Below are 26131 nucleotides of genomic sequence, written 5' to 3'. Positions count from 1 at the left end.
CTTCTCAGAATCCTTAACACGTTTTAGCCTCTTTTTCTACCATCTGCCACTTAATCCTCACAATTCTCTCGTCATCCTTATCTGACAGGTTTAAAAACCAAGGCATTGTGAGCTTACCCCGCTTACCAAGTAAGCGGCAGAGCCAGGATTCAAATTGTGTGTGTGTATGTGTGTGTTTGGTTTTTTTTAATTGAAGTATAGTTGATTTACAGTGTTTCAGGTGTATAGCAAAGTGATTTTATATTATATATATAAAAGTTATATGTACATAAATTTTTCAGATTCTTTTTAATATAGGTTATTGCAAGATATTGAATATAGTTTCATCTGCTACAAAGCAGAACCATGTTTATCTATTTTATATATAGTAGTGTATATTTGTTAATCCCAAATTCCTAATTTATCCCTCCCCGTCACTTTCCCCTTTGGTAACAATTACTTTTCTGTGTCTGTAAGTCTATTTCTGTTTTGTAATTAAGTTTATTTCTATCATTTTTTTAGATTCCACATATAAGGGATATGTGGTATTTGTCTTTCTCTGTCTGACTTCACTTAGTATGACAATCTCTAGCTCCATCTGTGTTGCTGCAAATGGCATTATTTCGTTCTTTTTTATGGCTGAGTAATATTCCAGTGTGTGTGTGTGTGTGTGTGTGTGTGTGTGTGTGTGTATTGTTTCTATGTCTTCACTATTGTAAGTAGTGCTGCTGTGGACATTGGGGTGCATGTATCTTTTTGAATTAGGGTTTTCATCTTTTCCAGATATATGACCAGGAATGGAATTTCTGGATCATATGTTAACTCTTTTTTCGTTTTTTAGGGAACCTCCATACTGTTTTCCATAATAGCTGCACCAATTTACATTCCCACCAATGGTGTAGGAGGACCCCCTTTTCTCCACACCATCTCCACCATTTATTTTTTGTAGACTTTTTAATGATGGACATTCTGACTGGTGTGAGGTGATACCTCATTGTAATTTTGATTTGTATTTCTCTAATAGTTAGTGACATTGAGCATCTTTTCATGTGCCTGTTGGCCATCTGTATGTCTTCTTTGGAGAAATGTCTGTTTAGATCTTATGCCTATTTTTTGATTGGGTTGTTTGGTTTTTTGATATTGAGCTGTATAAGTTGTTGTATATACAGAAATCTGTTGCATTTCTATACACTAACAACAAAATATCAGAAAGAGAAATTACAGAAACGATCCCACTTACCACTGCATCAAAAAAAAAAAAAAAAAAGAAAACCTAGGAATAAACCTACTTAAGGAGGCAAAAGACCTGTACTCCAAAAACTATTAAGATTCTGATGAAAAAAGTGGAAGACAACACAGATGGAAATGTGTACTGTGTTCTTGGATTGGAAGAATCAATATTGTTAAAATGACCATACTACCAGAGCAATCTACAGATTTAATGCAATCCCTGTCAAATTACCAATGGCATTTTTCACAGAACTAGAACAAAAATTTTTTAAATTTGTATGGAAACAGAAAAGACCCTGAATAGTAAAAAAAACAACCTTGAGAAAGAAGTAAGAAGCTGGAGGAATCACACTCCCTGACTTGAGGCTACACTGAAAAGCTACAGTAATGAAAACAGTTTTGTACTGGCACAAAAATCAGACCCATAGATCAATGGAACAGAACAGAAAGCCCAGAAATAAAACCACACACTTATGGTCAGTTAATCTAAGACAAAGGAGGCAAGAATATACAATGGAGAGGCTTCCCTGGTGGCACAGTGGGTGAGAGTCCGCCTGCCGATGCGGGGGACATGGGTTCGTGCCCTGGTCCGGGAAGATCCCACATGCCGCGGAGCAGCTGGGCCCATGAGCCATGGCCACTGAGCCTGCACGTCCGGAGCCTGTGCTCCACAACGGGAGAGGCCACAACAGTGAGAGGCCTGCGTACAGCAAAAAAAAAAAAAAAAAAGAATATACAATGGAGAAAAGACAGTCTCTTCAATAAGTGGTGCTGGGAAACATGGACAGCTACACATAAAAGAATGAAATTACAACATTCTCTAACACCATATACAAAAATAAACTCAAAATGAATTAAAGGCTATTAAACACCTAGAGGAAAACATAGATAGAACACTGTTTGACATAATTTGCAGCAATATTCTCTTGGATCTCTTAGAGTAATGGAAACAAGAACAAAGATGAACAAATGGGACCTAACTAAAAGGCTTTTGCACAGCAAGGGAAACCATGAACAAGATGAAAAGACAGCCTACGGAATGGGAAAAAATATTTGCAAATGATGCAACCCACAAGGGATTAATTTCCAAAATATACAAACAGGATTCACATTTAATTTACGGAGATTTCTGACTCCATAACCTGAGAAGCTAACCACTCTGCTAATGACTTCAATGCACTGTTGACTGCTGACACAACAGAACTGCTTCCTATCATGATTTCAAGTGTGTGTGCACATGCACACACACAGAGAGGAACAAAAATTTCACAAAACAATATCACTCTTGCTCTGTACTCTGATATTTTCTATTATATCGGTTCTGTTCTAGTTCATATAAAAGACAAAATGATGGTCATGGGGTACAAAATTGACATCATGATTCATTGGATGCACCTGCAGTTTGACAAACACCACCCCTCACTGTCCCCCTGGGCTAGGCTCCTGGTCCATGTTAGCATCACACCAGGAGCTTCACTGTTGCTCCAGATTCTCATAGCAGCCCCACAGGGTTAGCCCTGTTTTCCAGTTAGGGAACTGAGTCTTGAGGAGATTAATAACTTAGCCTGAGTCAAATAGCAGTAGAATCAGAATTTAAAACTGCCTGACTCCAAATTTATTTATGTTCAATAAATGTTTGTTGAACTTAATGATGTTCTCATCAGATGTTTTCCCCATTTTTCCTACCACCCCATTCAAAATGATTCTCCAAAGCATAACAAAAGCGAGTAAGTATAGAGCAAAGGTGGAAGATACTACTCCTAATGCTATGTCCCTCATTTGGAGAGTATCAGTTTAGAAATGTGTTATTCACTTATATGTCATGGGCTAATAAGTGTCAGGAGAAGATACTCAAAATCTTACCCTCCAGAGCCAAGAGCGCTTTCTCTTTACAATGTCTAGCTGGTTGTAGAGGTGGAGAAAGTCTGGTCATTTGGTTACTTGAAGTTACTTATCTAAGTGCAGAAAGCTTACATCCCTCTTCTCCTAAAATGAGTAGGAGGCAGTGTTGCATGTGTCTCAACACCCTGATTTAGGGAACCTACGAAACTGTGAGCAAGCTGCAGAGGGGAGCCCAGTGCTGTTTCTTTGAGTCACCCCTCTTAGGTGGGCCAGGCCCCCATCATTTTCCCTGGCTCCCTATGATCCTGGGAGTAGGAGCGAGCTTCCAGGATGTTCTCTCTCCCAGGCTTATCGCTGTCACTGCTGACCCGCCCCCCTATGAGCGTGTCAGAATTGGGGGAGATGTGATAGCAGCAAAGACCTGCATAGGAACCAGAGGCAGGGGAGTGGTGACAGTCAGTCTTGGAGTCTTGAGGGGAACTTTCAAAAACAAGTACTGTATTTGTAAGAATGAACTCTTCAAACTGTGTTCAAAATTTCAGGAATAAGCAAAAAATGGAAGCACTTCCTAGGTAATTTCCTTAAACAGAAAGGTAGATGAAATGTATGCAGCATTTGTGTTCACCATCTGAAGTAATTAAGTATGTTCCCCAGAAAGAACACCAAGGTGAGATTATATTCAGGGAGTAGCTTGCTTATCTGAAAGGATCTGGAAAAATGGATTTCAAAACTTCTTTGGATGATCTCTACACCTAGAGGCCCTTGTCCTCTTGGCACAAAGAAAATGTTTTCAGTTGAAGAGGGCTTCCATGCAAATTCAGTATTTATGATTGCTGCCCAAGGGTTGACACACATCAGCAGCCATCATCTTTATCAATGATTAAACAGATTGATATTTTGTATTTAATAGGTTTTATTTTAAATCAAAGCAAAAGCTAAGTATTTTTTTAAATAGCCCACTCTGCTCTTTTGGTATTTACATTCCCTGAGTTTTCTTCAGTAGGTTAAAGAAGGTGAACCACAGCTGTCTCTGTAAGACTTCTCCCTGGTTACCTGGTTTTATTTCCCTTTTTTTCTTGTTGAGAACAAAACTGAAAGAAAAGAAGAGGTGGCTATGCTGTTACTAGTAAAGAAATACAACTGGATTCTAGTCTAATGCAGTCGGCCCTTTGTCTCTGACACTGAAGTCTTCATTAAATCCCTTAGAACTGCTCCCTGGAGCCCCTGAAAGAGAACTTAATGGGACTTAAATTCTTTTTCCTTTGTTGGCAAAGAATCTTCTTTTCTGAGTATGGATGATGTTCAGTTCAAATTCTTTTTCCTTTGTTGGCAAAGAATCTTCTTTTCTGAGTATGGATGATGTTCAGTTCATTCAGAGGCTATACGATTTAAAAAAGGAGAGCAAGAGGTAAACCAAGATTTAAAGTGATTTCAGATGATTCCCTCATTCTTGAACCAGGTACACTAGTTGACCCTTCAATAAGGTCCTCCAATTAGAAATGGGAACCTACCCCTTAGGAAACAGCAGCAGTAGCTGCTTTTGATGATAGATTTTAATAGAGGGCAGTTTCCCAGTTTGGCACTGAAATAGGGCGAACTGTTGTGTATTATCTGCTTAATTTGTAACCACTTGTACTGCTTTTGCCTTGATCCCAAGTTGTTTTAAGCTTAGAAGGTGAGTGGGTAGGGTTTCTTTTTAAGATAATGAGGGTCTTGTCTTCCAGCAGAGTATGCAAAAGATCCAGTAAGACTACAGTTTTCAGTCTTGCAAGTTGTGTTGAGGGATGATCAATTTACTACATTAAATGCTCTAATTTAGAGTGGCCATTTTTGGGTCACACGCCTAATATGAACTTGTGTTATGTTAGTAACAAAGGAAAAAATTACTACTGAATATGGCACAAAGGATTAGAGAAGTGTAAACTTGAAACCTTGATGAAAACAGTTTTGAAGCTAGTGCTCCATTTAAAATATTACATTGAATAAGAGTATTTGTTTTCCTGACTCTGTTGTGCCACCTAACTCTTATTAAATGAGGTTTAATTGTGTACCTTCAGAAAAAAATATACATGGGCCAGTAAATTTAGTGTATATTTACATGAAGTTTGTGTGTCCTACCATAAATCACTACACTGAAGTGTTCTGCCTGCACTTATTTATAAGATTAATTAATTAACTTCATTGCTTAGAGGTGGGTAATTTAAATAATCATATCTATCAGAAATGATCATTAATTTGCCCTTATCTGCTCTTGCAGTATGTGTCTATTGTGAGCACTTTTATTACCTTTTGAAGATAATATAATGGTCTCTTATTTGGCAAGTGATGAAGGTAGAATGAGCAGAAACCAAAATGAACACCATGCATAAAATACGTTGACATATTTAGACGGACATTTTTCAGAAACTGCCTGCTGGCTTTAAAGAAAAGTATAGCTTCAATCAGTTGATGTTATAATAAATCATTCTTTTTTTTTTAATTGAAGTATAGTTGATTTACAAAATTGTGTTAATTTCTGCTGTACAGCAAAGTGATTCAGTCACACACACACACACACATTCTTTTTTATATTCTTTTCCATTATGGTTTATCACAGGATATTGAATATAGTTCCCTGTGCTATACAGTAGCACCTTGTTGTTTATCCGTTCTAATAGTTTGCATCTGCTAACCCCAAGCTCCCAATCCATCCATCCCCCATCCCACCTCCCCCTTGGCAACTGCAAGTCTGTTCTCTATATCTCTGTCTGTTTCTGTTTAAGTTCATTTGTGTCATATTTTAGATTCCACATATAAGTGATATCACGTGGTATTTGTCTTTCTCTTTCTGACTTACTTCACTTAGTATGATAATCTCTAGGTCCATCCATGTTGCTGCAAATGGCATTATTTCATTCTTTTTTATGACTGAGTATTATTCCATTGTATATATGTACCACAATTTTTTTTTCAGAAATTTATTTTTAACATCTTTATTGGAGTATAATTGCTTTACAATGTTGTGTTAGTTTCTGCTGTATAACAAAGTGAATCAGCTTTATGTATACATATATCCCCATATCTCCTCCCTCTTGAGTCTCCCTCCCACCCTCCCTATCCCACCCCCCCATCCCACCCCCTAGGTGGTCACAAAGCACCAGGCTGATCTCTGTGCTATGCAGCTGCTTCCCACTAGCTATCTATTTTACATTTTATGTACCACATCTTTATCCATTCATCTGTCAATGGACATTTAGGTTGTTTGCATGTCTTGGCTATTGTGAATAGTGCTTCTATGAACATAGGGGGTGCATGTATCTTTTTCAATAATAGTTTTGTCTGGATATATGCCCAGAAGTGGAATTGGAACCTCCATACTGTTTTCCACAGTGGCTGCACCAACTTACATTCCTACCAACAGTGTAAGAGGGTTCCCTTTTCTCCACACCCTCTTCAGCATTTGTTATTTGTAGGCTTTTCAATGATGTCCATTCTGACTGGTATGGGGTGGTACCTCTTTGTAGTTTTGCTTTGCATTTCTCTAATAATTAGCAATGTTGAGCATCTTTTCATGTGCCTGTTGGTCATGTGTATGTCCTCTTTGGAAAAATGTCTATTTAGGTCTTCTGCCCAGTTTACAATTGGGTTGCTTGGTTTTTTGTTGTTGAGTAGTATAAGCTGTTTGTATATTTTGAAAATTAAGCCCTTGTCAGTCTCATCATTTGCAAATATTTTCTCCCAGTACATAGGTTGCCTTTTTGTTTTATGGTTTTCTTTGGTGTACAAAAGCTTGTAACTTTGATTAGTCCTATTTGTTTATTTTGCTTTTATTTCTGTTGCCTTGGGAGACTAACCTAAAAAAACATTGGTACGATTTCTGTCAGAGAATGTTTTGCCTGTCTTCTCTTAGGAGCTTTATGGTGTCATGTCTTATGATTAAGTCTTTAAGCCATTTTGAGTTTACTTTTGTGTATGCTGTGAGGGTGTGTTCTAACTTCACTGATTTACATGCACTGTCCAACTTTCTCAACACCACTTGCTAAAGAGACTGTCTTTTCTCCATTGTGTAGTTTTGCCTCCTTCATCAAAGATCAGGTGTGTGGGTTTATTTCTGGGCTCTCTATTCTGTTCCGTTTATCCATAGTCTGTTTTTATGCCAATACCATGCCATTTTGATTACTGTAGCTTTGTAGTATTGTCTGAAGTCTGGGAGGGTTATGCCTCCTGCTTTGTTCTTTTTCCTCAGGATTGCTTTGGCAATTCTGGGTCTTCTATGGTTCCATATAAATTTTAGGAGTATTGGTTCTAGTTCTGTGAAAAATGTCACGGGTAATTTGATAACAATTGCCTTAAATCTGTGGATTGCTTTGGGTAGTATAGTCATGTTAACAATATTAATTCTTCCAAGAGCTTGGGATAGCTTTCCATTTCCTTGAATCATCTTCAGTTTCCTTTATTAATGTTTTCTAGTTGTCAGCATAAAAGTCTTTCACCTCCTTCATCAGGTTTATTCCTAAGTATTTTAATTTTTTTAATATGATTTTTGTTTTTGTTTTTGCGGTACACGGGCCTCTCACTGTTGTGGCCTTTCTCATTGCAGAGCACGGGCTCCGGACATGCAGGCTCAGCAGCCATGGCTCATGGGCCCAGCTGCTCCGCGGCATGTGAGATCTTCCCGGACCGGGGCACGAACCCGAGTCCCCTGCATTGGCAGGTGGACTCTCAACCACTGCGCCACCAGGGAAGCCCTTTTTATATGATTTTAAAAGCGATTGTTTTTTTACATTCCCTTTCTGATATTTCATTGTTAGTGTAAAGAAATGCAACCAATTTCTGTATGTTAATCTTGTGTCCTGCTACCTTGCTGAATTCATTTATCAGTTCTAGTAGTTTTTGTGTGGAGTCTTTAGGGTTTTCTATGTACAGTATCACGTCTTCTATTTATAATGACAGCTTTACCACTTCTCTTCCAATTCAGATACCTTTAATTTCCTTTTCCTGTCTGATTCCTGTCTAAAAAATCATTATTTTCATTCAACTTTTTATTGCAATTTTACTGATTTTGAAATACATATTTGGCATATCATAACAAAGAGAAATATTCTTATTTACTAAACTGTGTTCTTCCATCAAATACCACTAAATAAACATGTGAAATTGCCCAATATGTCCTTTTAGACTGACAGTATAGACTTAAGTGGGGACCCTTATTGCAGTGGGAAATCCTTAAACTTATTTTTTTTCTTTTTATGACAATCAGAAGTGGTTTGATGATAATTAGCAGAACCTCCTTAAGGCCTAAAGAGTGTCTGAGGGCTCTGATTAAAGCTCAGAATGAAGCAGCTGCAGGCATTGGTCAGGGGCTCAGAAATGAGGGACTCCTCTTTCTGCAAAGAATGCCACTTTCGTCCCCCAGTCGTTGGGGGGCTTCATCCCCTTTGAGGAGTTTCCTAAAGAGAAGGTGAGGGAGGTGACAATAGAGAGAGGCTTTGATTATGAAATAGGTGATTGAACTTTAAGTGGGTATCCCTGTTCTCTTGAGCAACAAAAACCACCCTTCCCAAACGTGCTGATACTGTGAGCCCATTCATTGCTCAAGAAGGTCTATCTTTTAAAAACAAAGAGTTTTTTTTTTGTGGATTAACTCAGGTAATGCCTCTATAGAGTGTACATTGAAAACCAGGTGGACACTTCAAACCTTAGACCTCTTAAAGGATGTAAATTTGCTCTATGAGAGGGGCCTGAAGGAAAAAATGTGATGGGCACAGAAACATTCTTGTCGTTATTATAAGCAAAGAGACCCTGTCTCACTTCTCCCAGTTGGGCTCAAACCTGGTTCATTAACCTGGCCTCTTTCAGGCCCTTTATCTCCTCAAACACCAGTCCTTGAAGAGGCCCTCATTTGGGCCCCAGAGTAGAATCATGCCCATGGTTTAGAGCACTGGGGAGAAGGTGGAGGAGAGTCAGAGAGGGAGGAATATTGGGGACCAGCCTCCCCTTGACTGGCCACGTCATTTGTGTAAGCCTCATGGAAACAGCTAAAGGAAGAGAAGTTGCCTGCATGTTAGAATCCTAGAGGTAATAATAATTACAAGGAGTAAAAAATTTTTATAAAAGTCTAAGTAAAATGATGGTTATTCCCCTGACAAGGAATTCTTACCTTTGCTTACATGGTTGCTTAATCTTTGATCCTAAATTTGAGAGTTTTAAGGGAGACCTTAAATTTGGCTCCAGGGATTTTTCAGTTCAATTCAGTAATCATTTTGAAATGTCATACGACCAGTGATTTTCAGTGCTTTGGAGGCATACTGTCCACTTAATCAACTTTGTGCCAATAAAGCTCCCTTTATAATGTCTTTTTAATTTTGGATTTTGCTTAGTGATACATCTTTTTTGGTGGCACACCATGTGTCTTCTGCATCCATTCTCTCACCAGACTTAAAACTAAGACAATAGGGAAAGAAGGTACAGGAGGCTCTCTGAGTGTCACTCTTCATGGGCAGAGAAAAGAAGTGTCTGCCTTCTTCCTCTTTCTTCTCAGGCTTTTGTGAAGTGAGGAGGAATAGTCCAGCCCCAAGACCAGGCAGGATTTGAGGCTGGTGATTCCGAGCAGTTCCCGGGCACTTGTGGAAGACTCAGATCTCCTCTTGTTCCCACATGTGTGCATCATATTGTTCTATCCCCTTCACTGAAAGGAGCCAATTGGGCTCTTCTCTGCTGCCCATATTCTTGTGCCCTGGCTTACTAGAGCCTTCCAGAAGAAAACGTAAATGACCTGCATAAGCTTATGTACAAGATTCTCTCTTGAAACCCAGAAAGGCATATATTTCCAGAGTAATTTCCTTGTGGTTCCTCTCAAAGCAGATGAATAGGAAAAGCTTTTTAAATTAAAATAATTTTATTATGGCTCATGTCACAGTGGGTTTCAGGTTATCCTGCCCTTGCAGTTAGTAATGATGTTCTGTGAGGCTTGTAATCTTGATGCACAGGTGAGATAACGTGGGGATCAGCTGATGCAGAATCAGAAGCAGTCTCTTCATGAACAGAGGTGCCACGGGCTCCTGTAGTTGACATTCTCTTTGAACATATGGAGATGTTCCTTTCACACATATGGAGAGATTCCCCATCCCAGAAGGCTCCTGTACCAATGGAGAAGATATCCTAGTTCATTCTTCAGTGCCAATGTGGAAAAATTTAACAATTTTGCTTTGAGGCACAAACCTCAACTAATCATGCTGTTGGTATTTCCCAGTATCACACCAAGACTGACAATCAATTTATCCAGCTCTCTTGATGTAAAGTTACTCAAATTAGTATATCCTCATTTTTTTTCTGAGCAGATATTACCAGGAAGGTATTTTTAAAAAATCAAATCTTTCTTTCTCTTCTTCAACTTTTTTTTTTTTTTTTTTTTGCAATATGTGGGCCTCTCACTGTTGTGGCCTCTCCTGTTGCGGAGCACAGGCTCCGGATGCGCAGGCTCAGTGGCCATGGCTCACGGGCCTAGCCGCTCCGCGGCATGTGGGATCTTCCCGGACTGGGGCACGAACCCGTGTCCCCTGCATCGGCAGGCGGACTCTCAACCACTGAGCCACCAGGGAAGCCCCAACTTCTTCTTAAGATGACACATTTCCACACTTTCTTATTAGTGTTCAATCATCCAGACGATATTTTGGAGCATGCTTTGTACAGTGGAAAATTAATTGGGAGATACTGTTTTGTAAAAAAGCATTTGCAACCTTATTAATGATTATAGGGAATTTTGGTGGTTTGTTTTGTATTTTAATTCTGTTCTGTAAGCATTCAAACATGATGAAAAGAGTTTAAGGTAATAACATTCACTATTTTGGGGTATTTAGGAACCGGTTTTATTCACTGGAACAATGAGGAAAAATCTGGATCCCTTTAATGAGCATACAGATGAGAAACTGTGGAATGCCTTAGAAGAGGTAATTTATTGAATGTAATTAACTTGTTAGTATCAGTATGTGTGTGTATACATTTACAGCAGCACACATAATTAAGGGGAGCTTATTGGTTTAACTGACTTTATTTAGCTCCAAGGAGAACACTGATGACATGGGTACATGTGTAAATTAAAACATGTATATTAATGGTGATGAAAACCAACAAGAGAATGCCTTATGCTTTCATTTTAGCTTTTCCCTGGAACCCAAAGCAACTAGGTACATTATCTTGTCCTTAGTAGAACACTAAACTAGAAGTTATAATTATGAGTTCAAATTCTACTAAGTGACCTAGTGAATTAGTTACCTTAATTACCTTGCAATGTTCATTTTATTCCTCTGGTCTTAGGGAATGAATATCAACTAAGTGGAGACAATAGTAGTTTTTCATTATTAACTGAAAGATAAATGAGATCATACCAACAAAATGTCATGAAGTTTCATAAGAAAGTATCTATAAAGGTAAATTATATAATTGGAATGTGATGATATTTATTGGCGCTCATGTCCTTTTAATGCCGCAGCATGAACGCAGGTAAGAGAACCCTGGAGCTTTTGCTTAGTTTTTTTATGGATCGGTTCATTTCTAGAGGATTTTCTGTTATTTGTGTCATGTTTCCCTTTGGCCCACTTTGAATTTCCTCACCCTTTCGTGAAAAGGATTTTGACTTGTTAAGTTGCTGTTGGTTTGTATATTTTGATACAAATTATTTTGTGTATTGGTCCTAGTTTTGCAAATTGATTCTACTAATGGCAGAAACTGTATCTAGACTTCTAAACCATAAACAGACTTCTAATTTCTCATAGGACCTAGCTCAGTCTTATTCTTTGTAAAAAGTAAGCACTTAATAAATAGGTACTAAACGTTTGATTGATCTCATTTCAGAGAAGTGTGGCTTATTTCTTTAAAATAAATTTTTTTTTACATATCCAAATGACTGATTGTTCACACTGTTGTTTTGACTTGGTGTGTTTGTCATTTAGTGTCACCCTTCCAGGGAAGCTCTGAAATCTGTAATATATAGATGAGCTTTGACTGTTAGCAAGCAGATTTGGAGGCCTGACAATTTCCTGCGGGGAATTCTGGTTTCTGAAGGCATGTCGGCACTGAGTCTTTACAAACTGCCCCTCTTTCCAGCAACTGTGGGGATTTTATTTTCCTAAATCAGGCTGATTGCTTCACGTTCTCCTACTTGAGAAGCAGTGGACCTCTGATTTCATTTAAGCTTGTGAGTCTTTCTACAGTGAAATTCTAGAAGAGAAGAGGTGGAGAGAGCAGTTAACCATTAAATATAAAGAAAGGATGATCCACTGCTCTTGAACTCGCAGAACAGATTTAATTGGTGAAATTGTGACATCTTAAAAAAAAAAAAACTGGAAGTACTGGTAAGTTATTTTCCTATTTGTTTCCAAGCTCGAGATCTCTCTTAACAGAGTCTCAGGTAGTAAAATTACTCTAGAATTTTGGACAGAGAGGAAATATTAATTGGGAGACAAATCCTGTAAAAAAACTATCTTAGAACTTGGCCCTAACTTATACTTAATTCATCTGTAGGAGCCAAAATTTAGATAAAATTTAGTAGCCTCTCAATTCTAAAAATGATGAGGTGGTGGAAGTGGTAGAGAACACTGAGCTCTACCTTTATTTAAACTACATTTGGAACTTACTGTAAAAAGAAATAAACATGAGTTTATTTCACAAAGTGAAGTGTGTGGTTTCCATGTATTGCTTCTGGAATTGACCCTATTACTTTACTGATATGTCTTAGAGTGAGAAATCATCCCATTATTTTGTTTGTCTAGGAATTGTTTCTTTATGACTTTTTAAAATAAAACCTACCAAAATAAATAAATAAAGTAAAACCTACCACATCTTTTATTGAAAAACATACAAATACGTCATAAAGAAATAATTCCCAGAGAAAAAGAATGATGGGATGATTTCTCACTCTAAGACGAAGAACTAAAGCAATGAGGTCAGTTTTTTTTTTTTTTAACGAGGTCAGTTTTTAAGTGAACTAAAAACTCCAGTCATTGGTTAATAAATGATGCCAAACTGGACATGTGAACCCAAACACATAGAGTTGGCCTGCAAGTGAGTGAGAGGGCACCACTATGTTTTCCTCTTTAAGAACTTCAATTAAAAGAAAAAGATGCTTTAAAAAAATTTTTTAGGTCCCCTTAGTTCTTTCTCCTCCTTCTCCCTTGGTGGAGATGGACATTCAGAAGGGAGACAGTCCTAATAATGGTGCCCATCTCATCTTGGTTGCTTTTCAAAATATGCTGAAATATGTTTTTCTTATACTGAAGAATAGCCAGCTGACTGTAAACTGAAGAAAGTTCATCAGAAATTGGTGCCAATTAGGCACCTAAAAAGCAAGGGCAGCTCTACAAATACAGCATAAGTAGTGACTGAAGAAGGTGAAGCACTTTATCACTCAAAGGTTAAAAGAGCACAGTAGATAAAACTCTGGAAATGAATCATCGATGTGTTGCTTCTGTTAAAAAACAAAAACAAAACAGCTTAGATACTGGGATTTACAATTGAGAGTGCTATGTCATGTCAAAACTGTGAAGAAATCACCCAGTTATGTTCTACGTTGATACGTTGATCCTCTGTTAGGACACAAGTATGTCTCATACTGAAAACCAGGATACAGAAATCTGGGTATCAGCAGCCTGTGCATCAGGAACCACGTGCTTCAGTCCTGGCTTTGGCGACAGGTCACATTTCCATTTCTCTGGGCCTTGTATTTAGGTGAGCAGGCTCTCCTTCTACTTCATTTACTGCTGGCTCTGCTCTACTAAAAGCTCTTCCCCATCTGTTGATTGCATTTCACTCTCTCTTTCCAGCCCACACCAGCCTTTCTTTTTGAAAAGAAGGTTCCATAAAATGTGGAAACCATCTGACATCTGTGTTAACTTCCTAAGAGGGGCGTTGGCACCTGGTTGGTAGATACAGTACACGCAGTAGGTTACTTTGAAAATGTTTATGATGATAGAAATAAGGTGCCTTATAAGTTCAGTTTATTTATATATTTATTTATTTTAAAAATTTTATTTATTTTTGGCTGCATTGGGTCTTCATTGCTGCACCCGGGCTTTCTCTAGTTGCGGTGAGTGGGGGCCACTCTTCATTGCGGTGCATGGGTTTCTCATTGCGGTGGCTTCTCTTGCTGCAGAGCATGGGCTCTGGGCGCATGGGCTTCAGTAGTTGTGGCACGTGGGCTCAGTAGTTGTGGCTCGCAGGTTCTAGGGCACAGGCTCAGTAGTTGTGGTGCACGGGCTTAGTTGTTCCACGGCATGTGGGATCTTCCCAGACCAGGGCTTGAACCCGTGTCCCCTGCATTGGCAGACGGATTCTTAACCACTGCACCATGAGGGAAGCCCCCATAAGTTCAGTTTGTTACCTTTCAGTTTTGCTATAGTTTATTATTTTCCAAAGCTCAAAAAGGATCTGAAGTATTCTATACTGAGATGTATAGTTTTTAATAGTATTATATGCTCCATTTTTCTTAAATTATAACTTTTTAAAGTTCTTTCCACAGCTTAAAGTATGATGTTATGATATCTTGGAGCCAGTTAATTGTTTAATAATATATTCCTTTTACACTTATATTTAATAAGAAAATAGTGTTATATATAAATTATTTATATGGATTTATTTTCTAATTTATAGGAACAGACATGTCACAAGAAGAGATGAACTTGTGGCTTCATTCATACAGCCAACAAATATCTACTGAGAGCTTTCTAGACAGCCATTGTTTCAGATTCTGGGGTTACCACAGTCATTAAAAGAGACAAAGTCTCTACCCTTTTGGAACTTAAATTCTCCTGGAGAAGATGGAAAACAAGCCAATGCATATGTAACAAAGTCTCAGTGCTGGGCTTCCCTGGTAGCACAGTGGTTGAGAGTCCGCCTGCCGATGCAGGGGACACGGGTTCGTGCCCCAGTCCGGGAAGATCCCACATGCCGTGGAGCGGCTGGGCCCGTGAGCCATGGCCGCTGAGCCTGCGCATCCGGAGCCTGTGCTCCGCAACGGGAGAAGCCACAACAGTGAGAGGCCCGCGTACCGCAAAAAAAAAAAAAAAAAAAAGTCTCAGTGCTGATACTTGCAAAGGAAAAAAAGCAGAATATGAAGAGGGGCTAGCTGACAGCATTATTAATAATGGGCAATATCTGTTGATCTCTTTGTATCAATCACTGTTGTAAATTCTACACATAATGACTCATTTTATACTCTTGACAATGTTAGGAGGTAAACCCCTTTATTATACTATAGTCTTATTTAGAGTTTAGGAAGCTAAGATAAACTTCAGGAAGTTGCCCAATTGGCAGAGCCAGGCAGGACTTATGCTCAGGCTGTCTGGCTTCAAGGCTCTAATTTTTTTGTTTTAAAATTTTCAGATCACAAGAACATGGAAGGAGTAGTATGATGAACACATATGCACCTTCACCTTGATTCACCAGTTGTTAATATTTTTCCACGTTTGCTTTCTCTCTTCCATATATTTTGCTGAACTGCTTGTAAGTTGTAGAAATGTTTATTAAAAGTTGCAATTTACCTTTAAATACATAAATATACACCTTGTAAGAACAAGGACATTCTCTCACATAACACAGTTTTCTAAATCAAGAAATTTAATAGTAATATCACACTATTATCTGTTTTCAGATTCTCCAGTTGTAACTCCTAGTTATTACTGTCTACTGCCTCTATTGTGATTTTTTCCATTCTAATACTAAATTATACTGGGTTGGCCAAAAAGTTCGTTCAGTTTTACGTATAAAAATAAAAGACACTTCGTGTTCACCAAGACATTTATTGAACGATGTATTCGCTAACCGAATGAACTTTTTGGCCAACCCAATAACTTGAATATATGATTATACTATAGAAAGCCTTCATATTCTTATTATTCTCATAACCATCCCTGATTCATAAATGAAGACAGAATCTCAGAAAACAGTATTTTCTGAAAAACACTGCTTCTCACAACCCTTATTCCTCATGAGGCAAATATGGACAACTGGAAAGAAAATAAAAAACCAGATTAGTGATGAGATGCCATCCCAGTAAGGGGCAAGTGTAAAATTATTTCCTCAAAGTCAGGATGTCAGTCTTAAGAAACACCAACCCACTTGCACAACAATGCAAATCTTACCCTTTAGATTTTTGTACTTTTCATGCAGTCACTAAATACGAATACCATATTTAATCCTAACTCTGAATTCCCCTTTCTTGGGATTGGACTTCATCAGGAGCACAGTTTGGGATCACATTCATAGAAGTGCTCCAGCATTTAGGATACCACGAAAATATTGCCCACTCACCCTTGGTGTTTTGTTATTTGACACTATAATTCTGTGTCCCTGCTCATTGGCCATCACTCATCAATCTGTTGGTGTCTTAATTTGAAGTGTATTTACTCTTTGTTCTTTAACTTCAAATATAGCCTGAGTTTGGTTCTTGTTCTATAGTACTTCTCCAAAATAAATATTTGTTGAATTGATCCCTACCACCCAATATACTTTCAGATTAACTTCGGAAGTTAAAAGTTTAGTTTTCTTTTTTATCTTATGATTACAGTTTTATGAAGATACATTAATATAAACACCACTTATACCCATAGTCTGGGGGAAATAAGATGTTATGTTGTATCCTGTTTTTCATGAATTTTCATTCACTGCAAGACATTTTTGACATTGAAGAAAATGCACTTAACTGGTCCAGTATTTATGAGATTAAACTTGGGAAAGAACCATTACCAGAATAGGCTCCAGGATTACTAATGTATGAGGTGCAGTTTGCCATTGTTTGAATTCGTATTTTTTAAAACTTTTAGACCTTCCAAAATTGTAAAGTGCTGATAAGATTATATCTTTAGAGAACCATACTTCCTGTAATATATATATATATTTTTAAGTTTCCCTTTAATGTACCAACCCATATGCAAAATGTACTTTGGTAAACTTGACTCAACCATAAAATCCTTTTAACTTTTCCATTTAAACCTGACTGGGAGAAACAGCTTCAGTTTTTGAGAAACTTCCTTAACTAATCCTTAGGTGGGGTTTCTGGTAGGTGTCATGTGGCAGGGAAGGGGGACACTGATATTTTTCTGTCCTGACTTGACTCTACATCTTCTCAGTGAATGCTAATTGGAAATAGCTCTCCCCATCACGTGGCTGTACATGTAAGATACATAAGAAGTCATGAGGACTTCAAAGCTCTAATGTCTAAGAGGACTGTCTGCTTCAGTAGCAGTTTGTTTAGGAAAAATGTTCTTTCTGTATCCACAGGTATAATTTAAAGAAGCCATCAAAGGTGTTCCTGGTAAAATGGATACTGAATTAGCAGAATCAGGATCAAACTTCGGTGCTGGACAGAGACAACTGGTGTGTCTTGCTAGGGCTATTCTCAGGAAAAATCAGATACTGATTATTGACAAAGCCACATCAAATGTGGACCCAAGATATAGAGCTGAGGCCCATGAAACCTGCTATCCAAAATTTAAGTGTTGTAAATGGAAAACATTTAGTGATGCCAAGAAATGTTTCTAAGTGTTCTCTTTGCCCGAAAGATATCTCTTGTTAACATTAATTCCAGAAAACAAAAGAAGAAACCAAAGCATTTTATATGGTGTTAATGTTGTTACTAGGCATCCTATGAGAGCTAGATTCCTAAATCCAGCTCCTGACAGTTTCAAGCAATTTTGAGGGAAGACTATTTTCGATTGTTTTATGAAAAATAGTAAATTTCTAAGACTTTTTATACTTAGTTATTGTAGGAACAAGATTATGTCTTAAAGTATTATTTTAAAAACATTATAAAATATTATATTTTAAAGTCTTAAGTCCACTTTTCCTGTCTATACTGAACTAAATCAACTTCTGATTCCAGAACTAATGAATTAATACAAAGAAAGTCCATGAGAAATTTGTTCAGTGCACTGTGCTAACCATCACAAACAGATTGACCACCATTATTGACAGCGACAGGATAATGGTAAGACCTTCACCTGTGGAATTTCAGTTGTTTCCATTTATGTTCAATTTTTCAATACATCCTTCCTTGTAAAACTTGATAGGAAGGAACCTCCAATAATTTTTCTCTTAGTTTCTCCTCTCATTCCTGACAATAACTCAAGTACTTAACTATACTTTCACAATGTGCTATTAAATAATATATCCAGTAATTTCGTATTTTCGTATCAACACATTATTGACTGGGGGATTTTTGCAGAAATTAACGCCTGTGGCTGGTGATTTGTTATGTAACTGAATATTGAAATGTCTCTGGTCAATAATGTTCAGATAACAAAAGACATATTATATGTCTCTGGTCAATAATGAGTTAAAAGTTTATTAAATTGTCATTTTTTTAAGATGGCCAACCATGAAAATATTCCAAACCCGTTATGGCTTCATATTTCAGAGAGGTAGAAGATGGTCATCTTGGCTGTGTCACAGTTGTTTCAGCATTTTTGGATTCCCTTAATCAAAAAATTAGCCTTTCATTTAGACTGCCACAAGGTTGTTGGCTAAGGTTGCAGAATTTCTCAGCTGTTGCTGTCACAGGGGAGTCCATGAGAAGAAAGGGCCTAGTGAGAAAAAGAAAGTATGTCAACGGAAAGGATTTAATATAGGAAATTTGTTACGCAGGAATTGGAGGGCTAGAAAAATGAAACACTGGGGTAATAAATTTAGGAAGCAGCTGCTGTGTCCTAGGACAGATCTCCAGAACTAAGAACTCAGAAGAGAGGCTCTAAAGAGTCAGTGCTCAGACCTCCAAGGAGAGGTCACTGCCTAGTTGCTGGCCATATTTGTGAGGGAGCACAATGAGGCTAGTTCTCCATGTGCTAATAGAAGCTGGGAGCTGGAGTCAGGTCCCACTGCTGAGATGCTGCTGCAGGAGCAGCAGGAACCAGGTAGACAATTAGCTCTGATTCCCACCTTCAGTCTCCCTCTAGTGCCCCCTACTGACAAAACCTAACAAAGGCCAGCTGGCCAAAGGTCTTCTGAAATGAGATTTGCAGAGACCCAGCCTTTGCATCACAGATGAGAGTACAGAATGAAAAGTGGATCAGGGGCTGAGATACTGCATATAAACAACTAGTAAGTCTCACACAGTAAATCTGGACTCTGCACACAAAACTTGGGCCTCTGGATATCTGTCTAGTATCTTCCTTCCAGGTTTGATTGGCTTTTTCTTCCTTAGTAATTTAATATTTCCTTCCTTCCTCCCTCTATTGCTTTTCTCTCTCATTTTTATCTTCTCTCTTTCTTTGTTCTTTCCCTGCTGAGTTTCAATAAATGTTAGGGTGTGGCTTTATAAGATGGTAAGGGAATCATCCCTCAAAGGAAAAACGTTTGGCTGCATATAATCTCAAGGAATGCAGGGTATTTTAAGGTTAACCTGTAGCCTGTGACAATGAGCTGATTTCACTCATGTTATGGATGGTAACTACTGTCAGGAGACACCACAGTATCCAGTGATGCTGATTAGTAATGAAATAGATAAAGAATGCCTGCATATAATGCATAGGAGGCAACAGATGAAGTTAACCAGTGAATTTGATGGTCCATAAAAAAACAGGTAATAATCAGTAATACCCAAACTTCCTTATGTTTAATGATAATGGTACTCTCTCTCTTGACTTCTTAGGCCGTTTCTGGAATATCACCTCCCATCCTACTTCACATTCATTGTCAGAGGGGATCATCAGTGGGGGCACTGAGTAGATAGCAGACTGTCAGCACTGAAGCAGTGCCTTTAGCCTCACTCCCCCAAGCTGGACGTGCACAGGAGTGAGCTCTGGGGAGGCAGACGACAGGAGTGGGGCATCCCCAACCAAAGGGATGCTCTAGGCTCCAAGCAGTGTCTCTGGTCATCTGGACTAGGACGTAACAGTAGGAAGCAGGCCTCTCCTGCAGACTTTCATGAGGGATCAGGTAACATTCCAAGATTGCAGGACAGTGACTCTTAAATTCCAGAAATGTTTAGCATCAGGCATCCTTAGTCCCTCATTTTGTTTCTTTTTTTTTTTTTTAATATTTATTTATTTGGTTGCACCAGGTCTTAGTTGCGGCAGGAGGGCTCCTTAGTTGTGGCTCGCTGACTCCTTAGTTGCGGCACGTGGGCTCCTTAGTTGTGGCATGCACTTAGTTGCGGCATGCATACTCCTAGTTGCGGCATGTATGTGGGATGTAATTCCCTGACCAGGGATCGAATCTGGGCCCCCTGCATTGGGAGCATGGAGTCTTAACCACTGCGTACCATCAGGGAAGTCCCTCTCATTTTATGGTCTTGAATGAATGCTAATTGGAAAAGTAACATTTTAGTTCTACTTTTTACCTGTCACTTTGTTGTTCTTGCCTCTCAGCATTGCAGCACTGTATTTCTCAGACTATCCCCAAAAGTGTCCTTCTTCTACAATAAACGAATGATGCTGTGAAATCTACCTGTTTCAAGCCCCTTGTCAGGCTTTAGAGGCAGCTGCAGAAAGAAGGCTTGATCTCTAGCTCAGTTAGGGGTCCATTCAAATAAATTCTTTTCTCCTAAATGTACCCTGGAGTTTTTGGTTTTTGTTATCGCAGTCACCTTGCAATATATGATCAGTTAGGGAAACAGTGAGGCAGGACAAAATTTGGCAGACATGTCAGCTCTTCAGTCCTAAGTCTTATCCATCAGCACTTGATCCACAGGTGTGAACGTCCATAGATGTGAATCAATCAGCGTTGTTGCCGTTATCAAAATATGTCCACTTGTTTAATGCTTTACTTACCAGTATCTTCTGGTAAATTTCTATAACCTCAAATTTTTCTCTTTGTCAGTGTCTTTGAACAAATCTTTAACATGTCTTTTACAAAGCAGTTTACATCCTGGTCCCTCCCCACCTTTCTAGTTTTGTCCTTCTCAGCTCTCCCTCTTTCCTTTAAAGCTAAAACCACGTTGATGGTCTTTCAGTTCTCCAAATGCAGTGTTCACTCTCTCTTACAGTTGTGCCCTTTCTCGACTCTTGGTGGCTTAGACTAAGGTGCTAGCAGTGGAAATGGTGAGAGGGTTGGCTTTGCGGGGGATAACAAAGTGGAGCCAAGTGGACTGTGTGATGGGTCGAACATGGGATCTGAGGGAAGAGAGAGGGGTTGATACTGGTTTCTGGGTGTGGAGACTGGCCATCTGGGTGAATGGGGAAGACGGAGGGAGAAGGGAAATGCAGGGGTTCTCTTTGGAGCCCGTCACCTTTGCGATGACCGACGTTCTTCATGGTGGACCTTGTCCTTCACTGTGGAGGCTGCCCTTCCCACTCTTGTGTTGGGAGACCTTCGGTTTAGGGCTCCCTGGCCAAGATTTCATCGGTGATAATACGGGGAGGTCCAACCAGGAGTTGTAAACTTGGCCACTTGTTTATATCCTGGTCCGAGCTGGTTGCGGTCGCTGACTCCTTTGGTAGGAATGGCAGGATTAGACCTCAGAGGACCCAAGAGACATGCATCCCCTAGCTTCAGAGCTGGGGAATTGTCTTCTGTGCTCCATCCACCCCAGGTGTAAACCTTGTATTTTGTTCTAGAGCTTCTGATCATCAGTTGGCTTTCAATTCAACAAAAACACCAATAATTAATGTTCTTTCTCAAAACTTTGATTTTTGAGGCAATTTTTTTTCTTGCTTGCTTTAGAAATAAAGGATATTTGTAATATTTCTATTGCACTTCACAGATACTAATTTTTTTTTTTTTTTTTTTTTACAAATTGAAGGTTTGTCACATCTCTGTGTAGAGCAAGTCTATCAGTGCCATTTGCCCAACAATATTACACACTCAGTGTCTTTGTCACATTTTGGTAATTCTCACAGTATTTCAAACTTTTTCACCATCTCTACATCTGTTTTGGTGATCTGTGATCAGTGATCTTTGATGTTACTATTGTGACTGCTAAAGACTCTGATGATGGTTAGTATTTTTTAGCAATAAATTATTTTTAAATTAAGGTCTGTACATTGTTTTTTTCCACACAATGCTATTGCACACTTGACAGGTTGCAGTATAGTGTAAACATAACTTCTATATGCCCTGGGAAATCAGGAAATTCATGTGACTCACTTTATTGTGATACTCACTTCACTCTGGTGTTCTGAAACTGAACCTGCAATATCTCTGAGGGAAGCCTGTACCTCTTTCCTTTGTGGAAAACAAGTGATTGTCTGTTCTGAAAGCTCTGTTTTTGTTTTTGTTTTTTTTTAAGTAATGACAGATTCCAGAAACCCAATCCAGAATATCAAACCATACTCTCAGGGATTGGGCCTGTATTTTTTTTTTAACATCTTTATTGGAGTATAATTGCTTTACAATGGTGTGTTAGTTTCTGCTTTATAACATAGTGAATCAGCTGTACATATACATATATCCCCATATCTCTTCCCTCTTGCGTCTCCCTCCCTCCCACCCTCCCTATCCCACCCCTCTAGGTGGTCACAAAGCACCAAGCTGATCTCTGTGTGCTATGCGGCTGCTTCCCACTAGCTATCCACCTTACGTTTGGTAGTGTATATATGTCCATGCCACTCTCTCACTTCGTCCCAGCTTACTCTTCCCCCTCCCCGTGTCCTCAAGTCCATTCTCTAGTAGGTCTGCATCTTTATTCCCATCCTGCCCCTAGGTTCTTCATACCCCCCCCCTTTTTTTTAAAGATTCCATATATATGTGTTAGCATACAGTATTTGTTTTTCTCTTTCTGACTTACTTCACTCTGTATGACAGACTCTAGGTCCATCCACCTCATTACAAATAACTCAATTTCGTTTCTTTTTATGGCTGAGTAATATTCCACTGTATATGTGTACCACATCTTCTTTATCCATTCGTCGTTGGACATTTAGGTTGTTACCATGTCCTGGCTATTGTAAATAGTGCTGCAATGAGCATTGGGGTACATGTGTCCTTTTGAGTTAAGGTTTTCTCAGGGTATATGCCTAGCAGTGGGATTGTTGGGTCATATGGTAGTTCTATTTTTAGTTTTTTAAGGAACCTCCATACTGTTCTCCACAGTGTCTGTATCAATCTACATTCCCACCAACAGTGCAAGAGGGTTCCCTTTGCTCCACACCCTCTCCAGCATTTATTATTTGGAGATTTTTTGATGATGCCCATTCTGATTAGTGTGGGGTGATACCTCATTGTAGTTTTGATTTGCATTTCTCTAATAGTGATGTTGAGCATCCTTTAATATGCCCCTTGGCCATCTGTATGTCCTCCTTGGAGAGATGTCTATTTAGGTCTTCCACCCATTTTTTGATTGGGTTGTTGGTTCTTTTTGATATTGAGCTCCATGAGCTGTTTGTATATTTAGGAGATTAATCCTTTGTCTGTTGCTTCGTTTACAAATATTTTCTCCCATTCTGAGGGTTGTCTTTTTGTCTTATGCTTTTTTGCTGTGAAAAAGCTTTTAAGTTTAATTAGGTCCCATTTGTTTTTGTTTTTTTTTAAATAAATTGATTTTTAAAATTATTTTTGGGTGCGTTGGTTCTTTCTTGCTGCACGCAGGCTTTCTCTAGTTGCGGCGAGTGGGGGCTACTCTTCGTTGCAGTGCGCGGGCTTCTCATTGCAGTGGCTTCTCTTGTTGCGGAGCACGGGTTCTAGGCATGCCGGCTTCAGTACTTGTGGCACGCAGGCTCAGTAGTTGTGGCACACGGGCTTAGCTGCTCCGCGGCATGTGAGATCTTCCCAGGCCAGGGCTCGAACCTGTATCCCCTGTATTGGCAGGTGAATTCTTAACCACTGCACCACCAGGAAAGCCCTATTTGTTTTTATTTGCATTACTCTAGGAGGTGGGTCAAAAAAGATCTTGCTGTGTTTTATGTCAGAGAGTGTTTTTCATGTTTTCCTCTAAGAGTTTTATACTGTGTTACACTTAGGTCTTTAATCCATTTTGAGTTTGTGTATGGTGTTAGGTAGTGTTCTAATTTCATTCTTTTACATGTAGCTGTCCAGTTTTCCCAGCACCACTTATTGAAGTGTCTTTTCTCCATTGTGTACTCTTGCCTCCTTTGTCATAAATTAGTTGACCATATGTGCATGGGTTTATATCTGGGCTTTCTGTCCTGTACCATTGATCTATATTTCTGTTTTTGTGCAAGTACCACGATGTCTTGATTACTGTAGCTTTGTAGTATAGTCTGAAGTCAGGGAGCCTGATTCTTCCAGCTCCAGTTTTCTTTCTCAAGATTGCTTTGGCTATTCAGGGTCTTTTGTGTTTCCATACAAATTGTAAAATTTTTTGTTCTAATTCTGCGAAGAATGCCATTGATAATTTGATAGGGATTGAACTGAATCTGTAGATTGCTTTGGGTAGTATAGTCATTTTCACAACACTGATTCTTCCAATCCAAGAACGTGGTATATTTCTCCATCTGTTTCTGTCATATTTGATTTCTTTCATCAGTGTTTTATAGTTTTCTCAGTACAGGTCTTTTGCCTCCTTAGGTAGGTCTCTTCCTCGGTATTTTATTCTTTTTGTTATGATGGTGAATGGGATAGTTTCCTTAATTTCTCTTTCTGATCTTTCGTTGTTACTGTATAGGAATGCAAGAGATTTCTGTGCATTAATTTTGTATGCTTCAACCTTACCAAATTCATTGATTAGTTCTAGTATCTTTCTGGTGACATCTTTAGGATTTTCTGTGTATAGTATCATGTCATCCGCAAACAGTGACAGTTTTATTTCTTCTTTTCCAATTTGTTTCTTTTATTTCTTTTTCTTCTCTGATTGCCGTGGCTAGGACTTCCAAAACTGTGTTGAATAAGAGTGGTGAGAGTGGACATCCCTGTCTTCTTCCTGGTCTTAGTGGAAATGCTTTCAGTTTTTCACCATTGAGAATGATGTTTGCTGTGGGTTTGTCATATATGGCCTTTACTGTGTTGAAGTAGGTTCCCTCTATGCCCATTTTCTGGAGAGTTTTTTTTTTTTTTAATCATAAATGGGTGTTGAATTTTGTCAAAAGCTTCTTCTGCATCTGTCAAGATGATCATGTTTTTTATTCCTTAATTTGTTAATATGGTGTAGCACATTGATTGATTTGCATATATTAAAGAATCCTTACATTCCTGGAACAAATCCCACTTGATCATGGTGTATGATCCTTTTAATGTGTTGTTAGATTCTGTTCGCTGGTATTTTGTTGAGGATTTTTGCATCTATGTTCATCAGGGATACTGGTCTGTAATTTTCTTTTTTCTGTGATATCTTCGTCTGGTTTTGGTATCAGGGTGATGGTGGCCTCGTAGAACGAATTTGGGAGTGTTCCTCCCTCTGCAATTTTTGGGAAGAGTTTGCGCAGGATAGGTGTTAGCTCTTTCTAAATGTTTGATAGAATTTGCCTGTGAAGCCATCCGGTACTGGACTTTTTGTTTGTTGGAAGATTTTTAATTACATTTTCAATTTCATTACTTGTGATAGGTCTGTTTATATTTTCTAATTATTCCTGGTTCAGTCTTGGAAAATTGTACCTTTGCAAGAATTTGTCCATTTCTTCTAGGTTGTCCATTATATTGGCATATAGTTGCTCATAGTAGTCTCTTATGATCCTTTGTATTTCTGAGGTGTCAGTTGCAATTTCTCCTTTTTCATTTCTAATTTTATTGATTTGCCCTCTCCATTTTTTTCTTGATGAGTCTGACTGAATTTTTATCAGTTTTGTTTATCTTCTCAAAGAACCAGCTCTTAGTTTTATTGATCTTTGCTATTGTTTCCTTTTTCATTTATTTCTGCTCTGATCTTTATGATTTCTTTCCTTCTACTGACTTTGCGTTTTGCTTGTTCTTCTTTTTCTAGTTGCTTTACGTGTAAGGTTAGATTGTTTATTTCACATTTTTCTTGTTTCTTGAGGTGAGATTGAATTGCTATAAACTTCCTTCTTAGACCTGCTTTTGCTGCATCCTATAAGTTTTGGGTCATTGTGATTTCACTGTCATTTGTTTCTATGTATTTTTTTCTCTTTGATTTCTTCAGTGATCTCTTGGTTTTTTAGTACCACACTGTTCAGCCGCCATGTATGTGGTTGTTTACAGTTTTTTTTTTCCTGTAATTCATTTCTAATCTCATAGTGTTGTGGTCGCAAAAGATGCTTGATAC

The 26131-nt window shown here is 38.6% G+C and overlaps 1 protein-coding gene across 1 annotated transcript in view; it reads left to right on the top strand.

Moving 5' to 3' along the window:
• Nucleotides 1-26131, top strand: part of LOC307064891 (ATP-binding cassette sub-family C member 4-like) — a gene marked incomplete at both ends in the record, with an annotated part of 116222 nt that overhangs the window by 70119 nt on the left and 19972 nt on the right. Inside the window, 5 exon segments of the mRNA XM_079721614.1 lie at nucleotides 10890-10979; nucleotides 17305-17307; nucleotides 17311-17477; nucleotides 17906-17919; nucleotides 17922-18010. Of these exon segments, the coding sequence (XP_079577740.1) occupies nucleotides 10890-10979; nucleotides 17305-17307; nucleotides 17311-17477; nucleotides 17906-17919; nucleotides 17922-18010 (363 nt within the window).

Source organism: Hyperoodon ampullatus, assembly GCF_949752795.1.
Source record: "Hyperoodon ampullatus genome assembly, chromosome: 16".
Taxonomy (NCBI): domain Eukaryota; kingdom Metazoa; phylum Chordata; class Mammalia; order Artiodactyla; family Ziphiidae; genus Hyperoodon; species Hyperoodon ampullatus.
This window is presented reverse-complemented; position numbering and strand designations above follow the sequence as displayed.